This window comes from Chionomys nivalis, chromosome 15, assembly GCF_950005125.1.
Source record: "Chionomys nivalis chromosome 15, mChiNiv1.1, whole genome shotgun sequence".
Taxonomy (NCBI): Eukaryota; Metazoa; Chordata; class Mammalia; order Rodentia; family Cricetidae; genus Chionomys; species Chionomys nivalis.
In genome coordinates, this window is record NC_080100.1 from 62,840,562 (window position 1) to 62,854,330 (window position 13,769).

Sequence of the window (13,769 nt, forward strand, 5' to 3'; positions counted from 1 at the left end):
TGGTTTGCTTGCTTAGCATCAACCCAAAAGTATTGTTTAGAGAATGAAATCTGTACTTCCTCACGTTGCACACGAGAAATGCTGTTTCGTGGGTCTAAGGGCAGGATCATGTTGAAGTTCACTGTGGGAAAAGGCGATGACCACAGGCGAGACACAATGTTTTTAGGAATATTCCTGGTTTGGTACCGAGTTGGGCTGAGCCGTCATCATAGCCTTGTTTCCATGAGAAGATACACCGCGGGTTCCAGACAGTTCTAGTCTGACAACAGCTTGTGAGCCCAGGATGGCCTTGTGAGCCCAGGATGGCCCAGCTTGCTAGATGCTGAACTTTGACATGCATCATCTACCACCAGTGCTTATGATTTTTATTTGCCCAAAGTATTGAAATAACAAGGGCTTCCATGTCACTGTCCATTCCGGGTGGCTATTGTTAGAATCATTCATTACTGCTTAATGGAGAGGGAGGAAGTGGGTCTCCCTGGGCTAGCAGCCTTCACCCCACTATGTGCTTCCTGTCCCATTCTTCGCACATGTTGTAAGTTTGTGTGTTTATTCTCTACCGCCACAGCGGCACACCACCCTCTAAAAACACCGGGAAGGCCCGCACCCACGGAACTGCCTTCTACTCACGGAACTTAGGCCATGTGCTGTGACCCAGGCCACATGCCTGTATTTTACTCTGAAGATTACGTAACCCTTTGTTTCCAGGTCTTCCTACCCCTGGGATCTAATTTCACTGTGCAGCTGGTGTCTGTGGTGCTTCTGAGTGAACCTTTCTATGGATTGCCAACAATTCTCCAGGAAGCAAAATCTGCCACCCTTCCCGTTCCCGACGAAGCTGCCAATTCCCAGGTAATTGACTGAGTGTAGTCCTCTCAGGCAACCACAAGAGGGCAGCGCGAGCAGGAAGGCTACGGTCTTCAAGAATTAACTAATGTTTACATGCTTTTTGTTCTTCTTTTTCTTTGTGAGCTGAATGCAGTGAAGTTTGGTCATGTTCGTTCTCTTCTCCAAGCTGTATGCCTCACCTCCCCACTCACTCACTCTCCTGTCCCCCTTTTTAAAATTTACCAAACTCAGTTTGTACTGTCCACGGAAGCATGGTTGAGCTACCAGGAGAGGACTATGAAAGGGATTGTTGGGGTTTGTTTGTTTGTTTTTGTTTTTAGGATTTTAAAGTTTTGAACTTTCTCAAGTTTAAAATAACATCAAAGGATCCATTATATAAAAATAATTTGTGAATTTTCAATATTAGTTAGAAGATTTATGTGCCTTTTCAGCAGTGTTGAAAGATTTTTATTTTGTACAGCTGGTCTAGAATATAAGGTCCTTTTAAAAGAACCAGTCACCTAAAGCCAAAATTTCTAAGCGTTGATGTTAAATCTTTAATACTGAGGCATTTCATGCTAAGTAATTAAAATTAGAATGAAGCAGTGTAGAAGCTTTCATTTGCTGACAGTGTTCACGTTTAATACCTGGGCTTTGCCTGCCACAGAAAGTCTGTGCTGATGCACGCCAGTGTGGGGGAGTGTTATAACCCGATTCTGCGAGTCGTTTACTGTCTCTGTGGGAAAAGATGATTCTTGGTCACTTCAAAGGCTCGCCAGAAACAAAACAAAATCCTTCCTTTAGGTTCTTTCCAAAAAGGAAAAAAAAAGTGGTGTTGGGCTGCGGCGTGGGTTTTCCCAAGCTGCTTTTTTTTTTTTTAAGATGCAATTAAAAATGAGTTTCTTGAGCATTTAAATGTTTAAGTTTTTTTTAAAAGGTTTATAAAAATAAATTAATCACATTACAAATACAGTTTTACTTTGATGTTAATGTACAAATACAGTGTACAAGACATAGCCCTGCCACACTGCTTCAGAAGGGGCCCAGCGACAAGGGCAAGCCTGGCTTTGCAGGGGTGTGGCATGGGGCAGAGGACTGCAGGGGCGTGTATGTGGATGATCTGAGGTTACTAGTGGATGTCCTTCAGCTGCTGCCTCCTGGACATCTCCACAGGGAATGAATTCATTCTGCCCCTAATGGAGTCCACAAACATTACAAACAACCAAAACAGACCATACATGGTGGCACACACCTGTAATCCTAGGAGGCAGAGTCAGGTGATCGCTGTGTGACCAGCTACGTCTACACAGTGCGTTCCAGGTCCAGGGCTGCAGTAACCAGGGCCCTGGTTCCAGACAGAAAAGAGGTGTTTTAAAGTTCCATTGCTCTCTGGCTTCCAAAGTGTCGCTACGGAGCTCCAGAAGCGTCCCTCAGGACATCCATGCTTGCAGACATGCTCGGGATCTCCAGATGTGCCCTCAGAACATCCACGCTTGCAGATGTGCCCCATCAGAACTTTAAAAGGAGAGCTATGTCTTCATCTACAGTTGTTGGCTCAGTGATAACTAGATTTCCATTGTAATTAATGAGGCCAGGGGATGTAACTTGAGCTATTCGTTCAGAGAGTACAAGACTGGAAATCAGGCTGATGTCCTATAAACCACTGATTAGAATGAACTTCAGCTCTAAAGCATATACCTGGGAAGAGTTACCCTCAACACGGATCCTTCCTTGATGTTTGTGTGGAGCACAATTATTCCAGTGGGACAAATAGACAAATAGACAGACAGCAAGTGTACCTTGTGCCTCACAAAAATGTCAATATCAAATGTGCCTCACAAAAAATTTAATGAAAGAACCAGAAACCTTAATATGCAGTCTTACTTCGAGGAAGAAGGAAGGGAACGTTAAAACTGTGAGAGGCGACTCTCAGTTCTAGAGAGACTGGAAGACTCCAGTGAACAAGCCACACTAAAATGTTCTCTAAGAACTGGCCACGTGGGTCATGTCTGTTATCCTAGCACTCTGGAAACTGAGGCAGGGAGATTGGGAGTTCAGTGTGACCCTCAGCAAGCTAGTGAGTTAGCCTCTTCGAAGGATGAATAAACGAGAGACACATAGCCGCCACAAACTTTTAAAGCAATGTAATTTGCACTCTTTTGCTTTGATTTCATTTAATTATTATTACATTCATTTTTTGGATATTTTATAATTCAAACCATTACATATTTAAAAATAAAGCTAGAAACTGTAATCTGAAGGATGGACAGAATGAAATTTCAAATCAGATTTCCTTAAGTACTTCTCTTCTGAATATATTATCATATGTGAAAATAAATTGTATTATCCAAAGCGGAGTTACTATTTCACCCATGTTTCAGAGCCCAGGAGCATTTAGACAGGAGTTGAGTCCTCTAAGCATATCTTTCTTCAGGTTGGATTTGAATCCAGTGCTTTCCAACTCCTGGACATCACAGCCGGCACAAGCCAAGTCACGGTTTCTAGGAGGGGCACATACGGCAGGCTGTCTGTGGCCTGGACCACAGGATACGCCCCTGGGTCAGACATCCCTGAGCCTGTTGTCATCGGCAACATGACGCCAACACTGGGTGAGTTGTGGCTCTTCTAGCCCAGTTGCAGGGTGCTGTAAAAGTGATGGCTGTTCAGGGTTGTTCCTCCTCTGGACACTGAGCTGTGTGAGTCCTAATTCAGTGCTCCCAGGTGAGGTAGTGCTCCTTTGCATGTCTCTGGTGATATCGACTCCTTGGCGAGGAGGGGAGGAACTTTCCAATCAAATTGAAATGCTCGTATGCCGTGTTCAGTTGATGAAGAGCGAGCACACGGCTCTGCCAATTCTATAGGAATTTGTTAAAAGTCACTTTCAGTATCCTATTTGTCTGACACAGCAATAAAGAGACACAGCTTGCACCTATCACGTGTTCCCCAGCATTTCTGACAGATGGGCAGGCGTCACTCCACATACTTGAGTTTTAAGTTGATGCCAGTAGCCTGTTGAGAGCAGTAAGGTGTGGATGTTGGATGGTGTGACCTCACCTGTGGTACCCGGAGCTGACTGTGGTTTCCCCTGATGGCAGTTGCGACCAGTTCCCCATCTCTGTCTCAGAACTTTCCACCTCCCCCCATTTACAGTGTTTCTTGCTCACTAGGCAAATGTTACTGTGACTCACAAATCTCAAGACTGATAAAAGAGCTGAGATCCATATTCCCTCAGTTGGAATGATGGTGTGTCCTGAGGTTCCATTTAGGTGAGAAACTGAATGACAGCTGAAGCCCTTTAGAGGATGAGAACAGAATCGCGATACCAAAGTGACTGCAGTGCTCCATCAGCTGCCACGGCAGTGGAAGGATCAGCCACTGCAGAATGAATTCGTCTCCGACTTCATTGGAGATACCATGGCGCTAGAGTTGCCTTGGGCAGAGCATTTCGCATCCATCACCTATGACCCCAGATCGAATGTATCAGCTACTGATGCTTCCTACTTTCTTTTTGGCTCATCCCATAAATTAAAGAGAGTTTATTATCTTTCTTATTACCTGCATTCCAGCCACTCTCTTCCACATTACTCATTGTTACTCTTCTGTCCTTTCTATCATTTGCATTGCTTGTCCACCCATGTACAATGAGGCACTTGCAGTCTATATGTAGGAATCTTCTTTATGTGCATGTTGTGTGTGGCTTTGTTTGAATGTAAATTTTTAAAATGTTTTAGTGAATTTATAATAATTTGGTTAAACAAAAAAGGAAATCACAAATAGTAGGTATATATTTTTAAATCAATTAGATTATTCTTTTGGGATTTTATAATAACATTTGAGTATTAATGAATAATAAATATAATTCCTAAATCCATTGGCTGTTCTTAAGAGTTGTAATCTGTCTTACTCATGATATTTTCTTATAAAGTAATCTAAAGTAAAATACATATATTGTAATGTTTTACCCAAATTCTTGTGATGGCAATGTCTAGAATTTAAACCACATCTTAACACCAAACTTACAGGAAAACTTGCCTAACACAATTCTAGCCATTCTCTTTACAGTGCTTGATTTGGTAATTGGAGAGAAAGAGGGGGGAGAAGGAAAAGGAAAGAAAGAAAAGGGGAAAGAGGAGGAGAGAGGGAGGGGAGAGGGAAGGACAGACGGGAGGAGGGAGGGGAGGGGGAAAAGAAGGAAGCAGGGACTGAGAAACAAGGCTATGCAGCCTCAGGAAGTATCTATAAATGTACTTACCTCTCATTCCATTTATTAAACAATTTATCTTTTTGGAACCAAATCAAATGTTGGAAAAAAGAGGACATTTCAGAATGTGTTTTAGTGTCAAATTTCAGTTTAAGGACCTCAAGTGGCCCGGAGAGGTGGCTCAGTGGTTAAGAGTACTGGCTGCTTTTCCAGAGGACCTAGGTTCCATTCCTAACACCTACAGGACTGCTCAAAACTGCCTGTGACTCATAGATCCCAGGGGGATCCTATGTCCTCTTTTGGCCTCCACAGCACCGCACACAGTACACAGACATGCATGCTGGCAGAATACCCATGCACATAGAAAAGAATTTAAAATACAGGTGAGCAGTGGTAAGACCTTTCTCCATCATTCTTCTTCCAGGGAGTCTTTCCTTTCTGCATGGAGAACGGAGGAAAGGAATGGTGCTGTGGGCGTTTCCCAGCCCTGGCAGGCCAGAGGCCTTTGTCCTTCATCTGTCAGGCCTGAGGAGCAGCACCGCGGGTGGAGCGCAGCTTCGGTACGGCCAGGATAATTTCACCATCTAAGAAATGTTGCAGTGATTCCGTCAGACCTGAACAAGACACCATGAGGTGCTCTGCCTTGATGCAGAGGCAAATGCAGTTCTGGTGTGGAGCAATGCCTGGCTTGCAGCCAGAGATGGAGGAGAGCACTTTCCCTAGCGACCCACCTTCTCTGCCTTGCAGTGAGCTCACCTTGACCTCCAGCCTCAGAACTGATGCTGGGACTCTCAGATTCTCCAATGATGCAGCCTCCTGGTTCGAAAGGGAGCTGTCCTCTGTGGAAGAGCTGCAAACTCGTATTTCCCCACACCATTAGAAATATTCATAAAGGATCACAGTTAACTTGCTGAAATCAGTGGCTCGTTTCTGTTTAATTCTATTTAGCAGTGTTATTTATCTGTAGTGGCTGTTTACATAGAACCCAGTATACTTTCAGAAAACTGTGTTCTACCTAAACACAGTTGACTTTTCTCTTTTTTGGCATGGCCTTTGCCAGAATTCCAGACAGGGCTGAGAGACACAGCAATGGACTCATGTAAGTATGAGAATGGTTACATACATGTCTGCGGATCGAGAATAGTTATCTATAGAGACAGGTATGGTTCGATTATACATATCCCATTTAAGATAGTATTAGTCCAAAAAAATACTTCAGGTAACAAATTTAAAGATCTTTAACACTGATATTAATGACAAATAGATTTCTAGTGCTTACCCTAAAACCAGGGATTTCTGTAAGCTGCCCTGCCCTGCTACTTCCGCTATCCACTGTGTACTCAGCATTATGTGTCCCATTTTATAAACAAAGAAAGGAACCGAGAGGTGGGATTCTAGTTAGTTTTTTATTGATATCATAGAATGCATGCCCAAAAGAAATGTGAAGGAAGAAGTTTATTTCACATGATCTCAGATCATACGCCGTCACTCAGGGAAGTCAGGGAAGGGACGTGAACCGAGAACATGAATGAATGCTGATTACTGGCTTGCTCCTCATGGCTTATTCAGCACACTTATACAGCCCCAGGCCACAGGGAATGGGTAGCACTGCTCCCAGTGGTCTGAGATCTCCCAAATTCATCATCAGTCAGGAAGATGCCCCAAGACTTGACCACAGGCCTGCTAAGGGAGGCATTTTCTCACTTGAGGTTCCTTTTCACCAAGGACTCTAGCTTCTATCAAGTTGACAAAACACTGACCAGGACAAGATAGATTATGTAATGAGCCCGATATCTTGCATTCCAAATCATTATGTGGCTCAGGCTCTCGGAGCACTGTCTGACTCCTTACTGTAGTTTATAAGCTTCTCAGTGAAGACGGAAGGACATGAGGTATGCAACTTAAAAATCACCCAAATGCATGTAATTGATAATTTGACCTATCAATATATAAATATAAGCATATTTGTATGTAATTTTCATAAATGCTACCCAAAGAAAATATGTTTGTGGTCAGGAGCAGGCTATAATTCTACCAAATATAATTTCTGGTGTAATTATTACCAATAAAAATACATAGGAAAGCCGGGCGGTGGTGGCGCACGCCTTTAATCCCAGAACTCGGGAGGCAGAGGCAGGCGGATCTCTGTGAGTTCGAGGCCAGCCTGGTCTAGAAGAGCTAGTTCCAGGACAGGAACCAAAAAGCCACAGAGAAACCCTGTCTCGAAAAATCAAAAAAAAAAAAAAATGCATAGGAAAGAGTTCAGGATAAATTGTTCAACCAATGATATTTCTTTCTTCCAACTCACATCCAAGTTTTTGTTATATTTTTGTGAGAATAGTTTCCTTATCAAGAGCTGGAAGACACAAGAATTTTGCTCACAGTATAGGAAAATAGCTCTGCTTGGTAGCTGTGAGAGAAAGCCAGCTTTCAGAGCATCGTAGAGGTTTGTGTCCCTTTGTCCTGGCCACAGAACCCCTTCCTTTACCCTCAGAGCACTGCTCTTGTGTGACAGGGCATCGGCGCTCAGACATGCACCTCCCTAATCTGTTAGGTCTGTCCCCGCCGCTGCAGCCTCCGCTCGTGCCTCCCTTGTGTTTTTCCTTACCAGTGTGGAAGTATGGCCTCTGGATTTGAAGGCGTACAGGTTCTCTAGAGTGTTTTGAGGGGTGGGCAGCATGCCAAACGCTGAAGAACTCTACAGTGGCCTTTCTGCATCATACCAGCCCTCATGATTTCATTTTTCCACAGATCAGGCTTTGCTACTGCTGAAATCGAACCCATGGGAGTCTTCCAGTTTTCCCCTAGTTCAAGAAATCTCACAGTGTCAGAGGATGCACAGAGGATCCGAATACACGTGCAAAGACTGTTTGGATTTCACAGTGATCTGATCACGGTCTCCTACTCGACGACCACAGGCAGTGCCAAGCCGCTGGAAGACTTTGAGCCCGTTCAGAATGGCCGAGTTTCTTTTCAGAGGTACCAAGCTGAGGCTGATTTTGAAATAACCATTATTAATGATCAGCTTCCCGAGACAGAAGAAACTTTTTACATTAATCTTACTTCAGTAGAAAATAGGGGACTGAGAAAGGGGGATGCGAATTGGAGACCTCGTCTAAATCTAGATCACAGTGTGGCAGTGGTCACCATACTGGACAATGACCTAGCTGAAGTGGGTGCTTCTGTCCCGACGACAGCCACGATGGTGGCGCTTGACAGCACTCTTCCTGCTACCGAAGCAAGTCCCACCACACACCCTAGCACAAGCAGGGTGACCGCCATCCCACACACCACTGAGATGTCTGCCACTGGTACAGAGACAGCAGGTGTGCCTGCCACCCCCGAGAAGCTTGTCGCCACTCCTGCTGCCTTGTCAGAGAAGCCGGACTTGGCTGCAGGAACTGTTCCTGCTGCGGTCTACGGGATACTCAGTCTTGGGCCTCCCGTCATTTATGTGGCAGAGGAAAGGAACAACAGCACATTAAGCACTGCAGAAATCCTCATCCAGAGGACTGGTGGGTTCACAGGCAATGTCAGCATAACAGCGAAGACCTTTGGTGGAAGATGTGTTCAGAAGGAACCCAATGTGTGGCCCTTTCAGGATGTCTATGGAGTTGCCAACCTAACATGGGCCGTTGAAGAAGAAGACTTTGAAGAACAGGCGCTCACCCTTATATTTCTAGACGGGGAAAGAGAACATAAAATATCGGTTCAGATACTCGATGATGAGGAACCTGAGGGGCAGGAATTCTTCTATGTGTTCCTCACAGACCCTCGAGGGGGAGCGCAGATTGTGAGAGGAAAGGACAGCTCTGGGTTCTCAGACGTTGCTGTCATCATTATCACAGGTAATGGCGGCATAGGATGGAGAACATATAGTGCAGCATTTGTGAGAAGAGCAGTCTCTCTGAACTTCAACCTAAGACATTTGACTCACGCGTAATTCATTAAAAAGTGTCTTCCTTTAGAATAGACATGGTAGCATGCTCCTTTAATCCCAGCACTCAGGTGGCAGAGTCAGGCAGAACTTTGTAAGTTCAAAATCAGGCTGGTCTACATAGTGAGTTCCAGGTCAGCCAGGGCATCTCAGTAAATCCTGTCTAAATAACAATAGCAACAGCAGCTAGTTGTCTTCCTAAAGTAATGAACTATAGCATGAATTCATGTTTTATAATCTAATATATTCTGTGTGTTACATAGAAAGAGTCAGGTACATGGTCTGCAAGTCTGTAGTTGCGCAACATAGAGAAAAGACCTTAAATCCACACTATTTTTTTTTCTAGAAAAATGCTGGGTTTGAAGTCCAAACATATGATTACTTATCTTGTTTTGGAACCTTATTTTAAATTTTTGAACCATTTTTAGTAATCAGTCCTAAAAAAAAGAAGCCATTGTCAAGAAATTCTCTGTATTTGTTATTACCTATCTTCATATACATGGAAGGTAATGTTTGAATAAATTTTCAAACAATTAAATCAAGTTAACATACATATATAACATCTCAAGTACTTACTGCTTCCATGGTGAGAACATCTGAGGTTTATTCTTAGCAATCTCAGAGTATACAATACTATGCTATTAACTACCTATATGCTGTGCGCACTCTCAGGACTCACGGGGAGAGCACAATGCTGTCTCGTATTTATGCTATTTCAATCATTCAATTATGATGTCATAGTAACTTCCTTTATAGTGTTTCTCCTATTAATGTTATCCTACAACTTTTCACTAATATAATTAATACCATTCCTATTCCAACAGTTTATTGGGAGCATGGTAAATTTTAACTCATTTTTGAAAGCTTTTTACAATGGCTTAATTGATTTGCATATTTATACTAAAATTAATTTGGAATTAAGCACCACCCTCACATTCTATGGTTTAAATATTTTGCTTTATTATAGCCATTCAGATATGACCACTGCTGACAGCCAAAATATCTATTAATTAGTGTGGTCTACTCAGTCCAGTGAAAATAAAAATGGTTCTTTTGAGGATTTTTTATTCTTTTGCTGTTCCAAACAGTGCTCCATTAGTTTCTGTGTAATAGAAAGGACTGTAGTCCCAGACAGGTGGTTGGCAGAGGGCTCTTTCATGGTCAGGATGGTATTTGGAATGAATCTGCTTCTACATTTATCAGGCAATGTGACACACCAAAGTCTGCCCAGATACCAGTTCTGTGCCCCTCAAACGTGTGAGCATTGTGAGATTCTCTGTCACCTGCATGGGATGTTCAATCGTCTGAGCAGTGTGGGATTCTCTGTCATCTGCACGGGATGCAATAGACTCCTGTCCTTTAGTGTCAAGAGACATAACACACCTGATACTGTCACCTGTAACGTCCACATGACTGCATTATTTTAAGGTCTTTTAATTTCTTTTTATTCTGCCATTTAGTCTGTCATAACTGGCCTTTTCTCTTAATAATATTTCTGTTTTAATTAGATCATTAACTTTATTGATTCTTCTTACCCTCAACCAGTTTTCATAATCTTTTCCCATTTAAATGTTAGAACTTTAAAATAAGCCAGATGCTAAATCTGTCACATCTAAAACCATCTTACTAAAAATGTAGCTCAAATTTATTGTAGCTGTGACAATAGAATGTTAATTAAACCCCGATCTGTTGCTGTGTGAAAGAATTCCACCCTCGCCCAGAATGGAATATAATAAAGGCTTGTTTATTAGGGATTAAATTCACAGAATTTAGTAGAGATCCACAGTCTTCTGCATGCGTGGGGAACTGGAACCGACTCCAGCAGCCAAGGGCCTGGCAGACGCTTAATATCTCCATATATAGTCCATGAGACCACGCCCAAAGTGGCCTGGCATTTTCAAGGCTATTGGCTGAAGGAGTTCTCACAGCACCTATCAGTGGCTATTGCCCTGCAAAGAAAACAGGGAAGTGTAAACTCCCAGGAAAGAAGAGAACCAAAGGTGTGTGGGTAAGAATTGCTACCAGAGAAAACATCATATTCTGATGTTCAGCTAAGAAATGATTATAATGATTCATCGATGAAAATGAGGGTTGGAAATCTAGCTGATGAAAAGCACAGGGGAATGAATGTCCATGATGCGTGTATCCACGTGTGCACAGGGGAATGAATGTCCATGATGCGTGTGTCCGCGTGTTCTTACACTTCAGAGCGGAGAGACTGAGCTCGAGTTGTATTTGTGGCTGATTGCTTTAGGATTTTTTCTTCTAGGATCATTTTGAAAGACTGGGATACTTGGAACAAGACAGGATGTACAGCAGTTAGGATACTGGCCTAATCCACGTTCACTCTTGTGCCGGCTGGACACGCAGTCACTGTGTCAGTGTGTGTGTGTGTGCGCGCGCGTGCACGTGTGAGTGTGCACATGTGTGTGTATGTGTGTGAGAGAGAGTGAGAGAGTGTATGTGTGAGAGTGTGAGAGAGAGACAGAGTATGTGTGTGTGTGTGTGTGTGAGAGAGAGACAGTGTGTGTGTGTGTGTGTGTGAGAGAGAGAAACTGTGTGTGTGTGTGTGTAATGGTTCCTATAATCTCCTATAATCTGAGCTTCTAACACTCCCAATTCTCAGGAGTTGCATAACCATTCTCTCTCTCTCTCTTGTTTTTTTTGTCTGGAGCAAAGAAGGAAGTGTGTGAAATAACTGTCAACCCACTTAAAAAAAAGGTGAATTACTTACATAGTTCATTTCCTTGACAAATACTTATTAACCGCTTGCCAGGAGCTGGTGCTCTTGTCCCGGGCGCACAGCTGTCAAAACAGTCGTTGCTCTGATGGAGTTCACTTTCTGTGGCGTGTACACCGCAAATGATTGTAAAATGTGCTGTGCGATCTCCTTAGAAAATCCTGTCCAGCCTCGATTTGAGGACTTTTGCCTCATCTTACTCTATTTTGTTTTGTCTTGTTTGGGAATAGTTTTAGAAAAAAATTATTAGAAATTATAGTTCTGCCCTCCCTCTGTGAATTTCTCATTTATTCCTCTGGGCTATGAAGACTGTGTGGCACTGGAGGGTCATCAGTTCCTAGGTGCACTAGAGCTCTCCGTTTTCCTTTCCAGGGAGCGACCTCCACAACGGCATCATAGGCTTCAGTGAGGAATCCCAAAGAGGCCTGGAACTGAGGGAAGGAGTTGGTGAGAACAGACAGTACCTAGCTGTCACAAGGCAGCCAAACAGGTAGGTATGTGTGTGTGTGTGGGGGGGTGGATATGTGCACATGCTACATATGTGAGCGTGTAGATGTAACTTTATATACAGAACAATGAGGGCAGAGTAAATGTTATAGAATGTTTTCTGCAAGCTAGTTAGTCAGTATTAATATACATTTTTATAATTGAAAACATTTTCATTACTTGTGGTGTGGGCTGTGCCCCTCTGATGGTATGGCTCGGTCAGAGGACAACTTTCAGTTGTCACTTTTCTTCTCTCATGGGATGAAATTCAAATTCGCAGGCTAGGATGACTAGCGCTTTTACTGGCCGAAGCACCCCACTAGCCTGGAGATGCTGTCATTGTCCATCTATTACTGGACACATTGGGATTTTGACCATAACATAGGAGTGCCTAGAACATTTTGCACACTGTCTAAATCACTGTCAGATGATTTAGGCCGTGACTTTGTTAGGATAAGCACTCTGAGATGACTGATTCTAACCACTGAGCTCCAGAGACACTGGCAGCACCGGAGCTTTCCGTGCAGCCGGATTCTGTAGTGAGACTTTGGGTCTCAGTGCATACACACTTGTATGGATTAATGCCTCCACCTGGGACCTATTCTATCAAAATTTAGGACATCGTTTTGCTTTAAATGTTATGATTATAGCTGTATTTAGGAGTAGTATCGTCCTCTAAAGAGATTATTGAGAAAAGACAAATAATATCCATTTGCTTGCAGTTAGAGATTATCCCTACTTTTTGTATGTACATTTTTGTTACGTTGGACAGAAAGAATTTTACTTAACTTTCCTCACTGGTTCATTACCCACCAGTGTGCATCAGAGAACTCTATGGAGACTGCTAGCTGTAGTTTGCTATTTATCTTCTAGAAGTCTGTCGAGGAGGACGGACAGTTAGCACAGCTGCCAGGGACTGTGCGTCACTCTGTCACTGCTTGCACGGGTTTGTTTTGTACACAGGGCCTTTGAAGATGTGCAGGTCTTTTGGCGAGTCACACTTAACCAAACGGCTCCCACTCTCCAGAAAGAGGGACTGAACCTCACAGATGAACTGCGCTTTGTGGCAGGGGTCACGACTTGCACAGTGGGTCAGACAAGATGCTTCATCCACCTCGAGCTCAATCCGGAGAAGGCAAGTGTGATGAACGGCTAGCCTTTCCTTTGGAATTCTTCATCTCAGAGCAGAGTTATTGAAACTTACGCATTATGTGGTGATTATGTTTAGCCATAACATCATTATTAGGCCAAAGACTTTAGATGTAAAATGAATGCCCTTGTCAATTTTCACTGATAGCGTGTTCTGTGTTTCTGCTTCTTGCCCTTTCTAGGGTACCTTTGACCCAGCTACTCGCTGTGTGTCAGGTGGATTAGTATCTCTATTGACTCCAGCCATTTACAGTTTTGATTTTATTGTATTCACAAACATTTCTTCTTCTGTTTATACATGAAGGATCTTTATTCTCTTTTCACATATCTTGGGTAACAGAGTTTTGATTTATAAAAAGAGGCATAGAAAGCCTACTTGGTACATCCTCGGATAAATGAGTATTGGTTCAGCTGTAAGTGGCTCTGGG

General features: G+C 43.1%; 1 protein-coding gene across 1 annotated transcript in view; it reads left to right on the forward strand.

Annotated features, from left to right (window-relative positions):
* Window positions 1–13,769, forward strand: part of Adgrv1 (adhesion G protein-coupled receptor V1) — a 550,578-nt gene that overhangs the window by 202,765 nt on the left and 334,044 nt on the right. The window contains exons 72-77 of the mRNA XM_057789515.1: window positions 709–852; window positions 3,263–3,437; window positions 5,454–5,589; window positions 7,781–8,877; window positions 12,079–12,196; window positions 13,156–13,327. Coding sequence (XP_057645498.1) covers window positions 709–852; window positions 3,263–3,437; window positions 5,454–5,589; window positions 7,781–8,877; window positions 12,079–12,196; window positions 13,156–13,327 — 1,842 coding nt within the window. The remainder of the gene's footprint in view (window positions 1–708; window positions 853–3,262; window positions 3,438–5,453; window positions 5,590–7,780; window positions 8,878–12,078; window positions 12,197–13,155; window positions 13,328–13,769) is intronic.